Source organism: Coloeus monedula (assembly GCF_965178545.1).
Source record: "Coloeus monedula genome assembly, chromosome: 8".
NCBI lineage: Eukaryota > Metazoa > Chordata > Aves > Passeriformes > Corvidae > Coloeus > Coloeus monedula.
The window spans coordinates 30,399,501-30,419,064 of record NC_138788.1 but is presented as its reverse complement, the minus strand read 5'-3'; the positions used below and the strand labels follow the sequence as shown (position 1 = coordinate 30,419,064).

At 38.6% G+C, this 19,564-nt stretch overlaps 1 protein-coding gene across 1 annotated transcript in view; it reads left to right on the top strand.

Annotated features, from left to right (window-relative positions):
- NRAP (nebulin related anchoring protein) overlaps positions 1 to 18,890 on the top strand; it is a 47,851-nt gene extending 28,961 nt beyond the window's left edge. The window contains exons 26-42 of the mRNA XM_082286192.1: positions 2,038 to 2,136; positions 3,963 to 4,067; positions 4,458 to 4,565; positions 4,973 to 5,086; positions 6,408 to 6,605; positions 8,022 to 8,126; positions 9,163 to 9,261; positions 10,054 to 10,158; positions 10,522 to 10,629; positions 12,151 to 12,462; positions 13,251 to 13,355; positions 14,024 to 14,122; positions 14,241 to 14,345; positions 15,860 to 15,967; positions 16,630 to 16,941; positions 17,167 to 17,319; positions 18,474 to 18,890. Of these exons, the coding sequence (XP_082142318.1) occupies positions 2,038 to 2,136; positions 3,963 to 4,067; positions 4,458 to 4,565; positions 4,973 to 5,086; positions 6,408 to 6,605; positions 8,022 to 8,126; positions 9,163 to 9,261; positions 10,054 to 10,158; positions 10,522 to 10,629; positions 12,151 to 12,462; positions 13,251 to 13,355; positions 14,024 to 14,122; positions 14,241 to 14,345; positions 15,860 to 15,967; positions 16,630 to 16,941; positions 17,167 to 17,319; positions 18,474 to 18,575 (2,337 nt within the window). The 3' untranslated portion in view covers positions 18,576 to 18,890. The remainder of the gene's footprint in view (positions 1 to 2,037; positions 2,137 to 3,962; positions 4,068 to 4,457; positions 4,566 to 4,972; positions 5,087 to 6,407; positions 6,606 to 8,021; positions 8,127 to 9,162; positions 9,262 to 10,053; positions 10,159 to 10,521; positions 10,630 to 12,150; positions 12,463 to 13,250; positions 13,356 to 14,023; positions 14,123 to 14,240; positions 14,346 to 15,859; positions 15,968 to 16,629; positions 16,942 to 17,166; positions 17,320 to 18,473) is intronic.
- The last annotated feature ends 674 nt before the right edge of the window (positions 18,891 to 19,564 follow it).

Below are 19,564 nucleotides of genomic sequence, written 5' to 3'. Positions count from 1 at the left end.
CAGAATTTGCTGCATAATGCGTGCAAAATGTCTGTATAAAATTAAAATAATTTCCACTCAAAGGGGAAAGAAAAAGGCATACCACATGAAAGCCCTCAAAACCAGGGATAGGACTGGTAATTAGAGGGAAACCAGATACCAAACACATACCAGTAGGAGTCCATATAGCCTTTGCAAAAACAAAGTAGGTGACAAACGATATTATGAATAATAATGGCAATCAAACAGTGCTCAATTGCTAACCACTCGCCTACCTTTTTAATGAAGAAAAACAGGAGAGATGATGAAAACGTGGAGTCATTTGACCCAGAACCTTCTTTTATAATAGATACACGTTTCCTTCTTGCTCATTTTTCATATACATTCATGCTAGCTATTGAAATTCATATAGATATCTCTGTCTGTAGCTATCTGTCAGCCCAAGTAGTTTTCATCCTTATTTCTCCGTATAACCAATATCACTTACAGGGGAAAGCATACTCTAGAATACTTTGTGCCTGTCCCATGAGGCCTTCAAATGAAGTTCTGGCGAAAATAGTTAAAAGGTTCATGGTATTCTGCTTCTCTTGTTTCAGAGAGAGTCCTACTGGCCAAATCTGTTGCTGTAAGAGTTTGAATCCTGTGATTTTTCAATAACTATGGTGCAGGAATCATGTGTCCATTCATGCTGCAGGGTCTCAGAAAAATACAGTTATCCTTTCACAACTGATTGCTAACACTATTTTTTTCCCATGTAATTATCTATTGTGAAGAAGGATGATATTTTAGACACAATAAATGAGATCTTCAGCTAGCGTCAAGCAAGGTAGTTTCATAAAAGCTGGTACAGTAATGCCATCTGGAATAGTAACTGTGGATGTGTATAGGTATTCCATTGGGTTGTTACAGTTGTGAAAACTGATGAGTAGAAATTTGACCTCCTAGGTTGTCCATCTCAACCTTTTTGTGAGTACTAAGCAATGTTAGGTTGATATGAGCCTTGTCCTTTCTTACACATACACGTGACTAGCCCTTCTAACACTGCTAAAAAACAATTGCCAGAATATAATTTCTAGCAATTTAATGCAGAGATGCTCTGGTCAACTCCACTTTTACTCCAAATCTGATCAAGACAAGGTATAAACCACTTTTGTCCCCAGTTAAAATTAGTACAATTACTCATTTTTAAGATATTACTTTCAGAACTCAAAACATTACTTATAAGCTTATAATACTTTTAAGTGCTTATGTGTTTTACTTTGGTATTTTTAGTCTTCAAAGGGTCAAAATGTTGCTTCAAATAAACTTCTTTTGGTCAGAGCTCAGTTTAAAAGAAGATGACAAGCCACAAGTTCATCTTGTGCATTTGGAAAATTTAGTATGTGCTATTTGGAGAAGTGATAAGGGTACTGATGGATTTAAGACAACTTCTGCAGGAAGGGAAGCTTTTAGTGACAGGGCCAGATGGAAAAAGTGTCATTTTTCCATTGAACTGCCCACACCTTATATATGTATATATAAGACCTCTCAGAAATTACTATGGGTCCTTAACAACAAGTAAAATTAATGTCATTATCTAGAAGATATGCCATAACGATTAGGTACAGTGTCAATGGTTGCATAGATTTGCTGCAGGTCTCAGGAGGTAACCTAAACCGCTTAACAATAAGTTAATTAATTGCCAGTATTAACACACCACAATTGTATATAATTTCTTGCTTGAAGGAACTATAAGTTAAAAATACAGTCAATCATGCTCTATTTGAAGTAATATAAAAAAGATTTTAAAATCCGAAGTTCTGGAGTATTTAGGTAAGCAGAACTTGATTTTGAAATATTTTTCTTAAATTTAAAGATTAATATTAATTGGCAAAATGTTATTGTTAAATTGAAACAAATATTAATCTGAAAGTACCTAGGACATAAAGATGAGGAAAGAGGAATAATAATTATGTTCACAAATTCACTCTAATCTCCAGCAACCTATGATTTTTCTCTTTCAAATAGCATGAAAGAGCAGCACAAAATTCACAGCTTTGATCTTTTTCTGCTCAACAGAAGAAGTACCGTCAGCATCCATATGCTTTGAAGTTTACCAGTATTAAAGACACTCCTGAGATGATCCAGGCTAGAATTAGTTATAACCAGGCTGTGGATGTAAGTTATAATGTATATACATTATGATTATAAGAGTGGTATCCTCTTTGAACGACCTGATTGAAGCACTGGCTTTCTCTCTCTTTCTTTCTCTGAGATTATCCTTGGGAACCATGAAACTTCTGTATTCTTGTGTGGTGCATCCCACAAAGAGCATGTTTCTAACTTGGATTGGGAAGCCATAGAGATCCCACTGAAGTGAATGGGATTTTCATACAGAAAGTGCTTTCTGTCCCATTTATTTTCAGAAGTAAAATTTAGGACTAAGACTGACTTTGACCTTTAAAAAATTTTGGCCTTTTGATATTCACTGAGGAAGAACACATTTGGAGTTCTTTCCCCTTTTCAAACATCTTTCAAATTTCAGTTTCTGCATGTTCTTTGGAAATAAAATGTAAGGCAGAATGACAAGGAAGAAAAAATAAATTATTTCAAGCTGTCATCCTGCTGAGAGAGAAATCCAGGAGGGGGAACCTTAAAGGGAAGAATTGAGGCTGTTTGGTGTTTAAACATGTTTATTTTTAATAGAAGAGCGATTTAAAAATATTGTAGACTTAACTGGGATAATACAGAAGTGAATAATAAGCAAAAGTCACTCAAAAAAGACAAGTTTCAAACATGAGAGGATGTTTTATGGTGAAAATAGAAATTTTTAAAGTGAAGGAGAAGATGAAAGACTTTGTGTAAAACACATGCTATTGTAATACTTTTGGTGTCTGTGCCTTTGGTTTAATTAATAAGATCCAAAAGGCTTACATCTCAGGCAGGATAAATATAAGTCATTTTGTTCCACTGAGCCACAGTCAAAATCAGTCTGGTGCTCTACTTCTTCACACATGGAGTGCTCATTAATTTTCCTCTTATGGAGCTGCAATGCAAGTGGGCCCAGCTGCTGAAAAAAGTGTCAAATAGGTGGAATGGAGGGGTCTATTCTAATCTAGAGGGTCTTGAATGCTCCTGCAGAAATAATAGCCTGGGAAAGGCAAGTCAGGTGCTCCAGACATGGGTCTTATCTAAGGCAAAAAGGTGTCTGTCTGCACCCATCTGAAAATTATGGTGTCAATGTAAGAAGAAAACTAGGCTAGGAAAGAAAATATTTTAGAAGGAGAACTCTGCAGAGCCATTGCAGGGGAAGTTCCAGTTGCAGTTAACTGCACAGAACTCCTCTTACCTGTCTGCAGACATCTAAATGTTATCTGGTCCTGGGCCAGCCCTGTGCTCTTCCTCCAAGGGCTGATTCTAGAGGCACACACAGACACCCCTTTTATGACGGAATAAGTCACCCTCTGAGGTTTTTAAATCTTATCCCATTGACTATTGAGAACCCTCTTGCAACTAAGTCGGGAAATAAATTTGGAGTGATGTGCACAGATAATTGCCATCCCATTTATCTGCTAAAATTGAACACCTTTGGAGAGAGGTGTTTGGGGAACTTCAACTCCCTGGATTTCTGTGTAATTTCAGTGTTGGTGGGCCACTCATTGCTGCACATCCTTAATGACTACTGTTTATTCTTCTTCCCTCCACTCACATATGTTAGAAGTTTTATCAAATTAATATTCAAATATCTGAATTTTCATATACATTGATTTACACACTCAAAACTTCAAGGAGCTCCTCTCTAGCATACTCTAGCTGATAAGTGTATCAGACTCCCAAAGCCTTTCGAATCCTTTTTGACTGATACAATTACCTGTATTTATTAATGCCTCTGTTGCTTTTCTGTAGTGTTTGCTTTCCATAAACCTAATTGTTAATGTTTCTGTTTGAACTAATGATTGAACATGTAGTGAGTACTTGCTACTGAAATTCATCTCTGTTTGCAGAGGCTGTACAAGGAGCATGGAGAGAGTATAAAGCATCAGTATACACCAACGACAGATCTTCCTGAAATCCTTCAGGCCAAATTAAATGCTATGAATATCAGTGAGGTATAAACCTGGCCTTTAATATTTTAAAGGAAAGTGGAAATGTTGATAGTGCTTTGATGTTTGTCCTAAACAGGAAATCATACTAAATTTCTTTCCTTTCTCCAGTATATGATCATTCTATGGTCTAAATATTTCTGAAGTGATATAGGAAATCAAACTTCTTGTCCAAATTCACCTACATTAGAAACATTAAGAATGAACAAACAAACAGTCTTTTATGATGTACATTTGTCTTGCGATAATTCCTGTTGTGCATTGATAGTTTCATTTGTGATTGACCTCTGCATTAGAATAGAATGAAACTCATGTGGTAACGTAGGATCTCAAAAATGCTGCAATGTCAACCCTCTGAACAGCAACTCTTCTTTATTTCTGTTCCATATTTCCTAGACTCATTACAAAGAGTCCTGGAGAAGGATGAAGGATGGTGGCTATCAACTGAAACTGGATGCCATCCCCTTCCAGGCAGCAAAGGCTTCGGGTGAAATCATAAGTGATGTATGTGAACTTATGGCTGATATTGTCTAGTAGGACATACAGGCTGTATCTGCCCTGCTGAGGGACTCTTGATGGAAGCAGCATGTTCAGCCAGCTCTACACCTGGGAGACATTTGGCCTCGGACTAGTTAGTTGTGCTTTTGGAGGTGCAGCCACAATGAGGTGTTACTGGTAAATAAGCAAAGGCAGGTTTGTGAAAGCAGAGCTGAGAAGTGACTGGACAATCACAGGGACTGCAGTTGGGTGAGGTCTTCCTAGAACCCACTAAGGCTTCATTCAGATTTATTATTGTACTGAGTATGGTCAGAATTTACTGTATTATGAAACCCCTTTTATTCAGGTTTTAACAGCTGGACTAACACTTCTCTTCACTGCTATCCACATTTCTATTCTTACTTCCTTTTTAGCACAAATATAAGGAAGCATTTCAGAAAATGAAGGGGCAGATGGCTGGTTCATGTGGCCTGGATGGTGACATTCGTATTGCTCATTCAGTCCATGCAACATCGCTGCAGAGTGATGTAAGTACAAGAAAGAAGATGGGCATTCTTGGTTTCCTAACAGCGAGTCGTTCCTCAAGGAAGATGCACTTAGCTGTGGACTAGCTGTGGAATAGCCTACTTATTTATAACTTAGGGCTTTCTGTCCCACTTTCCAGATATGTAAATATAATCGTGATATTCTTGCCATTCTGCTATGTTATTTACAGTAACATTAATTTGACAGTAAAAGGAGCCTGTGTTCTAGCACACTCTCCTGCTTCAAACCACTGCTGCCTATCACAGAACATTTCACTCTGTGAAAGCATCACTCAGAGGCAGGTCTAATTGAGAATCAGCACTGGTCTTTGTACAGAAGTAAATTAAATTAGTTATTCAGTGTTTATTTTCAATTTATTGTTTTTCTGAAAGACAAAAGGATGAACGAGTTTATGGAATTTCAAGCTGGGCTTTTTTGGTTGGGGAATGGTTCCCACCTCATCTTGAGATGTGCCAAGAATCACATCATTTTTGTTTGCTTGTAAGGATTGTAACATTTCAGTGCATTTTGAAGTTTGTGGCTTGATCCAGAAAACAGTGAAATATATGGGAGGGTGTTCATGGTTCTCAGAAGTGCTGGTCTTGTACTGATGGCAAGCTTAGACATACAGGTAATAGCAAGTGCCTGAAGAATTCATCCATCTGTCAGGTTACTCTAAGTCATTTGATGGCCATCAATAGTTCTGGATGTTCATTATCCCAATGAACAGCCTGAACATCTCGAATTTGTATAATCTGATAGGGAAATGTCATGTGAAAAAAGTTTTTTGAAGATTTCTACACCTTTCTTCTCCTGGACAGAGATAAAAAGTTAAAAAAACCAACCCAGCACTAAATATCGCTTTAAAACTATGAAACAAAACTGGCCAAATCAACAAATATTTTGACCGAGGATTTGTTCTTCTAATATAAATAAGGCTGTTTGCATGTTTTATTCAGGCAGTAGCTGCCCCTTTTTGTGGCACTTTCTAAAAATGCAGTGAATTAGGACTTGTCTTGCCAGTTTGGTTAATTTTATAGATTCAATGTATCAAGTTATAACAAAAAACTAACAAACAAAATAATCTCAGTTTAATTGAATATAATATAGATGGCTACTTTTTTGATGAAGAATAGGCTGTCACATATTCTAATTATAACTATTGGTCTTTCACAGTATGGTGAAACAAGTTATGGAACTTGTTTTAAAAAGAATAATTTATACTGCAAAATGGAAGAAATACGAGGAATGTCTCCTCTGATCAAAACCTGAATTTTAATTACGTTGCTGTGATATCTTTGTGATCTGTTTCTCATTTGATAGGTGAAATATAAGCAAGGTTTTCAGGATACAAAGTCTCACTTCCACCTGCCACTGGATATGATACACTTGGTCCATGCCAGGAAAGCCCAGGCTTTGGTCAGTGATCAGGAATACAGGCAGCTGCTCCACCAGTACACAGCTCTGACTGACGATGTGAGGCTGCGGTGTGCCAAGAACGCCTACAAACTGCAGAGTGAGGTGATTTCAAAGTGTCCCAGGGATATTTCCCTGTTGGTTCTGGTGTGACATAATTCTGCTCCAACTCCCGACAGCTGAGAGCGTGTGTTTGAGCAGCAGCTGAGGGATAAAAAATGGCTGTTCCCCCTTGATTGCATGTAGGAATGAGGCTTTTATCTTATGGAACAATGTGTGTGACTTTTATCTTATGGAACAATGTGTGTGATCATACTACACTGAGAGATAAAGTTTGAGTAGTCTTTGATGATTGGGTAGAAAAGTGTTTGCAAATGAGGATGATTGGACTGTTGGCAAAAATACTCTTTTTAAGGTCTTGCTAACTACGCAAACCCTGTACCAACTAGTATTTACAACTTGGTTTGCATCTGGGTGGAATTCACGTGTACTTTCACAACAAAGATCTGATTTGTAAGACACTTATAAGCTCTGGCCCAAGACATAGCCACTGAAATTTTAAGAAGGACGAGCTTAACTCCCTACGTATTTTTGAGTAAAATTAACTGGGTAATGACTTACAAATCTGTAGGCACAGCCTTGATCAAAGGGCTTTTCATAGATTACATTGCCCCTGCAGACCTCAGGAGGGGCTGTATCTTTCAAACATGTCTGGCCACAAAATGCTGCTGTAGATCAGTTCGACACTTCCAGCCAACAGAGTTGGAGATGGCAGACCATGTCCAAACAAGTGTAACGTCAGATTCCAGTTGTGCTGCCCTAATTTGGGTGAAACACACATAATCAGAGATTCTGAGGCAAGTTTCCATCCATCCTACTCCTCATCCTCCTCATTATCAAATGAAATAATATTGTATTTTTCAGTAGCCTATTGGTAACTTTTTTAAAATTAGTATTTACAGCGAGTCACTGCTAGGTTTGGTGGTCTGGAAAACACGTTAATGAAGTGTATGCAGTGGCTCAGTGCTATTTTTCTTTGTGTTCCTTGCTTATATTATGACCATTCAGAACTGTTAAAAATCAAGGCTATTTTGTCTACAGTTTCTCTTACTTAAAAGCTACTATCCTTTATTTAAGGATATTGTCTTAGGGTTTTATAAACTGGTCTTATTTTATGTATATTTATAAATCATTAATGTCTACCTGTGATGTATATATTATATATGGAGAAAATTCATGTACCTAGAAAAGGTTTTTTCAAGGTCACAAATAGAAGCTAGGAGTTGAGGCATCATTTGATGTTCACGAGGCTCAGTAGCCCTCAGAATCCTGCATTGTGCTGTAGATCTGTCAGGGCTGTATTCACACAGATACATTCATAAACACAAGATCTTAGGGCAATGTGTATGAACTATCTGCGGTAGATACTAATTTTAATGGATCTATTGTGTATTTTTGGGTGAATAAATATAGGGCATCTCAAATGCAAACTCCTAATTACTTCTGCTTGGTTTTCCTTAGAATTTATATCGGTCTGACATGAACTTTATGCGAGGCGTTGGATGTATTACTCCAGGGGCCCTGGAGATTGAAGGAAAGAAGAAAGCTTCTGAACTCATCAGTGAGGTAACAAAAGAGGGTTTTGATTTCTCCACTACGAACAAGAGTTTGCCAGATGTCTTTCTATTAGACTGGGTTGGCAAAGTGACTCAGTGGATAATGCCAGACTCCCTCCCCTCACGTTTGATCATTCCACTCGTGTCCTGAGTGCAGATGGGTGAACCTGATGGAATTCTAGCCTTTGCAAACTTTGCTAACTTCTTTTGCAAATGTTTTCTCCTGTGTTTCAGACCCAGGAGGTGGTTATTTTATGTTATTTATTTTAGAATTTAAATGGGCTTTTTCAACTAAAAAGAAGGCTGTGCCTATCTGTAATAAGTACCTTGTAGTGTTTCTCCAAAATTAGAATGAGCTGTGCAGTACCCAGTACATCACATGGTCCTCAGCTCTTCTCCTGCTTTACAGTCAGTGTGTTTTTCACCTGCTGCTTTTGTGTTCTATTGTTTTTCTCCCCCTGTAACCAGACTTTTATTTCCTCTGTTGTGTTCTCTCAGTACAGTCTCTCCTGGTTTCAAATCTTGCGTCTTTTGCCCATATTCAAGTAGATGTGAAATGAGGAAAAATATAGAGTTGTGTTCTAGGGAACAGATCAGCGCTTGCAGTGATCTTGCAGTTGTTTTCTTCACAATTCTGATGTAGGGTCACAGGCCAGGTGGAACCTTGTTTTTCCTCACAAAAAAGTTCAGTGGGCTTGTGCAGCTCCTTCTCTCTCTGGGCTGGATTGCCTTTGCTGTAATTCCACTACCCAGCGTTAATGACACCAAGGGGTGAAATAACCTCATTACTGTTTTCAGCATATTCAGCACAGCAGCACATTTTTTTTCCCCTTTCACGCCTTATTCCTTATTTACTTTTCATTTCCCCTGTGAGACTTGAATGCACCTAACTCAGAATAGCAAAAAGTAAATTAGACTAAGGATTAATAGACAAACTGGAGTTTTAAGCATAAGAAGCAGTACTAGGCCGCTGGAATTGGAAAAAGTCTCTTATCTGACAAGACAATTTACCTATTCTGTTCATTTTTCTTTGTGTGTGAACTCAGAGTAAATATCGTCAGCAGCCACATTCCTTCAAGTACACATCGGTGACAGACTCTCCTGGCCTCCTTCATGCAAAATTCAGCAATATGATTGCTAATGAGGTAGGCTCTCCTAATGTGAATCAAAAAATATGCTTTTCAAAATGCAGCAAGCTGGGGATGGAGAAGTGGGAAAGAGACAACCCTGTTCTGAAAGCAAAATGCATCAAAAAAAGCGCAAGCATCACAGATTTGTGCTTTTTCACAGTTAGATCACTTTTTTTTTTTGTTTCCAAACATTTAATACAATTTTCAATTCAATCTCTTTCAAAAAGATCACATTGTATCCATACAACAGAGTTCCATTGTTAGGTTTTTTTTGCATGAAGCAGAGACTAAAAAATCAGGGCTGCAAGGCGTTCTAGAGTGAGCTCATTTGCATAGTATGATCCACCTTTGAGGGCTCCTAAAAAAAGAATCACTTTTTTAAATTATGAAAAAAACAAGACAAAACCTATAGAAAAATTACCAAAATCATATATAATAATTTGAAGAAAAAATTCGAGCTAGAAAATATGCCCAGTCTACCAGAAATGCTTGTCCTTTTATTTAACACATATTCATGATGCCCTTAACATTCTTAGTTCTACTTTTGCCCTGCTAGGAATATAACAATGCAAGGCTAAGAATGTAGGTGTTTGGCATCAACATATATTTATAAAGCTTAATGTAAATGTTCTTTATGCCCAGCAAAAGCCCCCCATCTTTATGCCCAGAAAAAGTGATACACTCTTATCTATTTTCAGTGATGGCTGACTATAGCTGTCACAATCATTAACAACTTAAGTACTGCTATTGTATCACTGAAACAGGAGAGAAAATTAATTTCAGTTGTCTCTTTGATCTCTTTCCTAGCGCCTCTATAAAGCAGCAGGAGAGGACAGTCGGCATCACTACACACCAACACTGGGTCTGCCGGAGTTTACACGGGCAAGAATAAATGCAGCCAACCTCAGCGATGTAAGAATTTGTTCTGTATTTCTTGCACTTATTTCAGATGCAGGATGAATTGTGCAGTGGCAAGGAAGATGGATAAGTAGAGGAAATTTGAGGTCTATTCTATGTATGCTTTCCCTGATTTGATAATAATGATATTTATCTCCATTAGCATATATAAGGTTGTGAGTAAATTAAATCTACATAAAGAACGAGACATGTTTTGTCTGAGTTAGTAGGATTTCCCAAAGATAATTTAAAAAAAATCCTTTGATTATAAAGAATGAGACTGTAACACAGAATAACAAATGAAAGATGGTTCCTTTGTTTGTTCCTTTGTGCATTTAAAAGTGAAACAGAAGTCTACATGTGCCTTTCCTACTTTAGGCAAAATACAGAGAATCTTGGCATAATCTACGTGCTCAAGGCTACAAGCTGACAATGGAAGCACTCCCATTCCAGACTGCCAGGGCCTCCAGAGAAATTGCCAGTGATGTGAGTTGAATGATTCAACCTCCCTTCTTGCCTAATTTCTGTTAACTTCATGTAGAACAATGTATAAGGCAGATTTTGCTGAATTAAAGCAACTCCATAACCATGTGAGACAAGTGTGAGACAGAATATATTACTTATGAATGAGATTCTTTGTGTGAATTAGGAAAAAAAAGAAGAGGAAGAATCGCTGCTAATCAGGAACCAAGCCAGGTTAAACATCTTCCAGTGGGAAATAGCAAATGAATTAAAGAATTTGCAAACAGCAAAAACAGGGATTCTGCTCTTTTTCAGGCTTTCAGCTCCTCATATTATGAAGTGCCCACTACCTCTGTCCACTCTGCTTTGAGCTGACATTTGGAAGTGTCTGGTTAGGAAGTAAAAATCAGTGCAAATTCCTGGAAATACATGTCCCCTTAAATTCTGAAATAGAGGAAATAAATAATCTTATCCTTATAAATATCCTATTGTTTGGATTGTTGTATGCAAAACCCTCAGACATGGTGGAATCCATTTCTCAGAAAGCCTAGGTTCATCCCTCCTTCACAAGATATTTAATAAATTCTAGGAAGATGGAAAAAGTATTCATTTTGTGGTAGTATTTAGTTACATACTTTATCTCTAATGTGATAAAATATGAATATATTTCACCTGTGTTTGTTTAATGAAGCAACCATTCCTAGCTGTAATTTATAATATATACTTAACCATATTTTGCAGAGTGCTTTTTGTTGCAGCTTCAGATCTGCTCTAGAGGGTACAAGTCCATAATAGAATTACATCCACTTACAACAGATCTGAATTTGGCCCTTCATCTTGGAAGCACTTTATAAACATTAGATGCTGTAATTTAATCCCCACAACTCTCTTGTGTGGTAGATAAGTGTTATTATCCCATTTACACTACATTATGAACTCTTCAGGGCCCAGGCCTTCCCTTTAAAGTTCTAAGCACCCTGTTGATGCTGTATAAATAAGCATTATCATCATCATCACTATTTCACAGAGAGGATAAATGCAAGATCACAGGGAGGGTCATAGTCACAGCTAAGATGAGAATGAGGGGTTGCTGGTTCTTATTCTTTCCAGGAAAACTGAATTTACTCTTTAAAATAGCTGGGTGGCATTTGCAAATCTGAAGGCTACAGAGTGCACGGTGTTTCGCTTTTGTATAGATTTTTTTTCTTCTGTCTTTTGTTTGTTTCTCTTACATTCTTATTCCTGGTGATAGGAATAAAATTCTCAGAGACATAATAAAAATACATGATTTGAGGTTAAACATGATCAATGCTTTGGGCATATTCAGAAAATGCATTGAGATGTGCTTAACTTTAATGTTGCAGTTCCCGTGGTATTTAAATTTGAGAGCAACGAGATATTCAAACAATTGCTTTCTCATGCTACGTACCTTGACTGGTTCTACAGAAAACAGATACTTCAGTAATTTATCTTAAGTTAGTTACCTGGAATAGCCAGTCTAAGTTTGGCACATTTTCACTTTTACCCTTTTGTTTTAATTTTTAGTACCAATATAAACACAATTTTGTGATGGAGAGAGGAAAACACATTGGTGCCAGAAGTGTTCTGGATGACACCAGGTTGCTACACTGCTTGCATGCTGCCAAATTACAGAGTGAAAAAGAGTACAAGAAAGGATCCCAAGAAGTGTGGTCTCAGTTTCATCTGCCCATGGACATGGTGAACCTTGTCCATGCCAGGAAAGCCCAGGCCTTAGCGAGTGATCAAGATTACAGAGAGAGACTCCATGAATTTACAGCACTCCCAGAAGACATGAAGATGAAGTGGGCCAAAAGAGCCCACATGCTACAGAGTGAGGTAAAATCTTTATTTCAGACCCTACCCTAGGTACTCCTGAGCTTGCCTACAGAGGAACAGGATAGGATGTGAGGGAGAACCTCAGCGCTTGGCTCTTGCCTTTAGAACCCCAAGTCAGGAGCCAGGACAAGTGGTGATGATGATGGTTTTGCCTGATACCCTCACTGCCTAGTAGAGTAATGTACAGTACACTTGAGTTAATTGATTGTCATGTCCTGTCACATATAGGGCAGAACAAAAAAATGAAAAAAATGGATGATTGGATTAAAGTCCCACAGTGAGACACCATGACTCTGAAGTGAAGTCAGGATTGTGGGGATTGCGGGTACTTTGCTGACTTTCACTTTTTATTGGGTCTGCCTGATTTTCTTTAATAGATTAGGAGGTAAAAGCAAGCCTTTAATGTGAGTAAAGGAAGAGTAATGTGTCCTCCTCGAAATGCGGTTAACGAGGAACCATGAACCAGATAAAATAATTAGTATTCCTGACTTGAACTCACCTCATAAAATTATTTCAAAAGAGGTTCTTTTACGCCCAGTACAAACAGGTTATTACTTACTGCTTTGAGCCATACTAATTCACTCGTGGGGCCTTCTCTTGTAACTTGCATATGATACATTATTTAATTCCTGGTGGAACGAACAAATGCAAACAGTTTGGCTTTACGATCTGATATGTGCATGGCAAATGAAAAACCTCAAAATGTGAATATGAACCAGGGAGTTTTTTAAAAAACCTTAATAGCTGTGGATACAAAACTGATAGCTAACGATTTTCATTTTTAACAGCATCGCTATAAATCAGACCTGAACTTCATGAAAGGAGTTGGTTGGATGGCTCTGAGATCTCCGCAGATAGAGAGTGTAAAGAAGGCTGGAGAGCTCATCAGTGAGGTAACTGATAAATCTTTCATGGGATAGCAAGTCTGTAGGAATTGTTTACCATCAAGGCTCCTCGTTACATGACACTTACGAATGTAGCTTATCATTTCCTTTTGATGTGGGAGCCTGTTTATACAAGGTGTAAGTTACCAAGAAGCAGTACAGGAGACACAAGTCCACTGTGTGACACCTGCTGAATATTTTCCATTCCAAATGAAACACAAGAGCATAAGCAAAACATGTAGCAATAAATTAATGCAGGAAACTCCATTATGAAATTCTCAGCAGGTGGTTATGGAAGTTATATAGAAAGATACAGCACTGACAACCACACCGAAGGGGCATTTGCCTGTTCAGTATCATGCATTAATAGAGAAAAATTATGAGCTGTCAAAAGTGTAATGTTCAAAAGCTTTTTGCATGTGAATTTTCAGTGTGAAATCCTTCTTGCACACACACACAAAGACACACACAACAAAAAGTTTGGTGCCTGATACAAAGGCATCCCCAGTCCCTAGCTGAAAGAGCTACTGAGGCTAAAGCAGAACAGTGGCTTCAGGAAAATGTCTTTTATGTTTTACCCCAGTCATCACACTCTGGGAGTTTTCGTATATCATTAACAGAAACATCTCGTGGTTTTTTTCCCTTTGTTTGTTTTTGTTGCCTGCTCCCCCTCTCAGGTAAAGTACCGTCAGAAGCCAGAAAGTCTGAAGTTCACTGCCGTGGTCGACTCTCCGAATTTGATTCATGCCAAAAACAGCTACCTCCAGTGCAATGAGGTAGGTTTCATTCTAATGTATGAGTGATCTTAACTTTTGCTGTACTATACTGCATAAAAGAATTGATCTTGACATTGCTTCCGGTGTCAGTTGCATTCAATGACTTTTGGCCCCACAGAGACTGTACAAGGCTGGAGGTTTCGAAGGCAGGCACAGGTACACCCTACCTCCTGATCATCCGGATTTTATCCGAGCCCGCCAGAATGCACTTTACATCAGTGATGTAAGTAAACCTTCTCCTTTGGGGAGCTGACTTGGTAAACTTGTTCGGGAAAAAAAACTTCCATGTATGTAGAAGGCAGGTTCTCCAAGCCTGATCAAAACTAAAAAAAAGCCAGAGGCAGTGAACAGCCAACATGTTGCTAGGTTTGGGCTCGATGAATCAGGAAAAGTCTGCTAATTTTCCTTCTGAGCATTCATTCAACTTTCATAGTAAGCTATTACTAAGGATTTCAAACCTTCAACATAGACATGGTTAGTTACAAATTAAAATCTTTCGATTTTGTTTGAGGGAGGAGGGAGAATCCTCTTTCCTTGACTATATAATCTACCTTTCTGAAGCTGCAACACTGTGTTGAAATGATCCCTTAGGCATAGTAGTCATCAATCTGGATGTAACTGAATCAGTGTGTGGAATTAGTGTAAAGAGAATTTGTTTCCACATTATCTCATACAGAGGAACTCGGTCTTTTCCTAATGTCCTGTTCCCTGATTAAATAGCTCTTGTCTTTACCTGTAGCATCAGAATGACCTTAGTTTGTAAGGAGCTTTGAGATAGGTGAAAGAAACAAGTAGAAATTACATTTTTTGAAGCAATAGAGGAAACTGTAAAAAGGCAAATATTGTGTGCAAGGATTGCAGACAAATGAAAGGTCAGCCCTATACCTGTTAGCAGGCTGTATAGTGATGCTTGCATTGCTTCTGCCCTGGCTGTCTTGCAGGATTTCTGGCATCTCGGTTTACTGTCAAATTTAGCAGCACCTACCACTACATTCACCAGTGAAACAGAAGATTATCTTAAAATGTGGAGTGAATTTTGTGCTTCTTTTCATATGGTCACAAACCCCAGAAGGGATGAATCACAGACTTACAGAAAGCAAATAAATAAAATAAATAAGGGACAGCCAAAAGTGTCATGGCCATGTAGCAGAACCTGCAGACTGGAAGCTATTTTAAGAAAGCTACTGATGGAAGAAGACCCAAATCTAGAGCAATTTCTCTTCAGGATGTAAATGTGATTCACATCCTCAAAGTCACATTAAATATGTTAGAACCGGCTGTTATTCCACATGAGTTAATGAAGCCACATGTGGCTGGGGATAGAGACGAGGATCATTTGAAAAGCTTGAAATAACTGATATTGAAATTATGATGCCAGGAAACCCAAGACACTGCGAGTGGATGCATCAAAAGAGAGAATAAGGGCAATATCAATGCAATATTGATGTGACTGATGCATCACAGTTTCTAATAGAAATTAAATCACATCAAAAACAACCACATTCAAGTACAAAAGGAAACCCTGGTGGCACTTTTCAGATGAGGCATTTTATCATTATGGTGAATAGAAAAGAAGTTGAAGCGCTATAGATCTGGATCAAAACCTTGGAGATGGTGCTGATGACTCCTGATACAAATAAGCCCAGTAGGATAAAACATTTATTATTGCAGTTATGGGACTGCGTTTAAGAAACTGCAGGGGGAAATGACTGTTTTGTTCTTTTCTTCTCAACACAGAAATTGTATAAAACATCTTGGGAACAGACAAGGGCATCTGGCTATGATTTTAGGATTGACGCCATCCCATTCCAGACAGCAAAGGCTTCAAGAGAGATTGCTAGTGATGTAAGAATTGTTCTGTTTCAAACACTTCCCAACCCTCTTCCCATGCCACCCCATCCTGTAAAAATGGGTGAATTCTGACATGAGTGGACTTTGTTCTGGTGTGGAATACTGGTGATCCAATGAAACCAAGTACTGGTTAAATGCAAAGATTTCCAGCTGAAGGCTACCATTAATAATGTCCAATACCAGGCTGTTCCATTTTATGTCCCAAGAGTTTTTCTTGGGAAGAAGACATATTATGATTTAATCAAATAAAATAGGTATTAGGCTATGAATAGTTAAAGCATGGTCTAGGATAAAGTGGGTCATCTTTGAGCACAGAAGACCACAGTTGGCAAGAAAGCTAAAGGTAGAGGAGCTTCATTGCTTGAGCTGTGTATTGTGTATCCAAGAGTGTAACAGTAGGAGGATCTCTGATTACTTTTGAGAGATGAGCATTTTGGGCTGCCTAAGTCTTTCCACTCCTTTAAAAATGAGCACAAAGGTCATTCTTCTAAAGTGTCTTGTTAGATTAGCAGATGTAGATTGGTATCAAACAAACCCTTGGTCTTTGTGCACTACAAGAAACATGATTGATGGCTAGGGGAGAATAAGTTATTTCATAACAGAATTTGAAGGTAATTTGAATGTGAAAATGAGCTTTTCCTCTGCACTTCCTGCAGTACAAATACAGAGAAGCCTTCCTGAGAGACAGAGGCCAGCAGATTGGATTCCTCAGTGCAAATGATGATCCCAAAATCAGACATGTCCTCCGAGTGGGGAAACTCCAGAGCGACATCCAATACAGGAGTGATTATGCCCTAAACAGGGCACAGTTCCAGAGTCACCTCAACCAGCCAGGATTCCTCCATGCCAAGAGAAGCCAGCAGCTTGCAAGCAATGTTAACTACAGGCAGCCCTTGCACCAATACACTTGTGACCCTGAGCAGCTAAATGTGAAACATGCAAAGCAGGCCTATAAGCTGCAGAGTGATGTAAGTGCGGCTGGGCAATATGGTCCTTCCCTGGTTTCGGGGCTGTCTGTGCAATCTCTTTGGCAAACCTTACCTGCCAACAAAATCACCTTCTTGAAAGAACCACAGTTTGCTTGCTAAAAATGAATAATTTTATTTTTGACTTTGCTGTTCTTTATATGCTCTCTCTTGAATACCCAGGCCCCAACAAAATAATACATCCTGGTGAATGTTTCTTTCTCTCAGGTAAAATACAAGTCTGACTTGAACTGGCTCCGAGGCATTGGCTGGACCCCCCCAGGTTCTCACAAGGTTGAAATGGCAAGAAGAGCTGCTGAGCTGGCATACCTTCGGGAAATGGGATTGCTGGGTGCTTCTGCTCTGCACAGACCTGGGGCTGTAAGTAAACAATTCTTCTCACAAATCCCAACTGCTCTGCTCCTTACCTGCACACATCCTGTCTAATACTTTTGAATGCTCCCTGGAGTCTACAGTTCTCCCTGTTATCTGAACAGCATGCTTAGTGTACATCTTAATTTGAAGGAAGCATTGAAGGGAATTCAGCAGTGTCAGTGTCAGGATGTGTTTTCCTCAGCTTGGGGATGACTTCAGATCTCCAAATGTCCTGTGGAAAGCAGAAGCAGAGATGGAAGGGACTCCCTGTGCAACTCCTGTTCTCTTTTCCTAATTTCAGCAGGAACCACGTGTTGCCATGTAATTCTGTGTTGCCATATAATCTCCACTGGCAACTGTATCGACAGGCTGGTGTAGGCTCCCAACAGTGTAATGTGTGCTGGGAGAGGCTTTGTGCAAAGGGGCAGTGCTCCAGCCTCCTCTGCCTCTGTCCAGCTCAAGGTTAAATATACTACAAGCAGGGATCTTCCAGGCTTTCCTTCTGCCTGCCTCCACAGGGATGACTCCCAGCCTACAGTGTCCTAGCACAGGAGAGCAGAAGTCCAAACAGGAATCTCACAGCCCTTACAGTTAGGAAGCATTCAGCTACAATAAAAGAGAAGCACTGCACTTCAAACACTTTGATCATTTAATTGTTAACTTTGGTAAGAAGTCAAACAATAATCCAGACCAAAAGAAACAGTACATATCCATGATTTACATTCCCATATGAAAAGTTACTCAGGAAATAAGTGAGAACTATGGTTGGGTGAAGCACGTAGTGGGAACTACAGGCAATATCTTCTTAAGTAAAAGGTATGAGAGTGATCTGATGGTCCCAGGGAAACCCACAGGTGTGCAATCCATGTGGAACTCAGGTGTTTGTTGGTTTGCTTTTTGTTTAGGGTTCAAAATAGAAACTAGGACTTGAGCACATTTAGTCCTTTGGTATGTGAGGTATCTAACTTACATGAACAGGTCTGTTTTTTGTACTTCTCCACTGAAGAAATACGCTCAGTGCAGAGCAGTGATTTAGATTTTCCTCATTTTTTTTGCCAGTTGTGTAATTTTGAGTACGAAAATATTGTTACAGAATAATAGTTAGAACCCTCTCCTGTCCACTGGCTGGTTTCACAATTTATTTGGGTGTGATTTTACAGGACCAGTTGGTGACAGAAGGATCTCAGCAAGTCGGAGTCAACCCCGATGCTTCAGAAATTCTGCAAGTCAAGAGAAGGCAAATGCAGCTCTATCAGAAGTAAACAGAAACATGACATAACACAAATAGATTTTCATCTTGTCCTGCAAATCCTGTAGCTTTTCCAGTTTTCTGGGAAGCATAATAGATGGCATTTAAGAATTTTTGTTTCAAAAAGTAACACTAAACATTGCAATTTATAACTGATGATTTTAATTTTGTGTGGATACTTTGTGATTTACCACTGAATGTATTACAGATTCTGCTATTTATTTAAAGCTGTAAATGAAATTAGTACTAGATGACTGGCAGGCTCAGCTTTGTACCACGGATGGTAGAATATGAAAGAATTTGTAATTAATAAATCAGGTGACTCTTATTCCATGTTTGTAATTTTTGGAGTTCCTGGATTATTGGCACCATTGACCTAAGAGAATACATAAGTATGATTCAGTGGTTTAAGAGATGAACGAGTCAAAGGCCAGTGGGAGCAAAATTATCACTGATGAGCCAAAGACAGGTTTTCTAGCAGATGTCAGGCAGTCTGCTCTAGACTATCAGAATGTATTCAGGACACAATTAGTTCTTCAGTCTTTTTAAAACCTTCCAAAGTAAAAAATCAGGATTACTCTTTGCAGTGGGGGTAGCTATTGACAGATTAGGTAGCTGCTTAGAGAAGGTTGTAAATCCTGGAATTCAACTGAGAGTGACATTACTAGTTTAAGGAATTGACTCTTCACAAACAAGTCTATTCTTTATATCCTGATTTAATACCTTGTTTTTCAAATTTCTGTGCAGAATCACTTGGCAAAAGTTACACAATTTGACATGTACATCTTATGAGAAGCCCAAGACTATGCAATGGCTTTAGACACAGATTTTTTAATGGCATTTAATACTAACTAGGTCTCACTGGTATTGTTAAGCATGTACAAACCATTGTAGATCTGGAGTAAACAAGTAATTATCCTCTAATCAGGAATAAAGTGGATAATTCTAATACTTAAAGTGTTTTTTGTTTTTCAATCTGGAATGCACAGCCAATGGAATTTG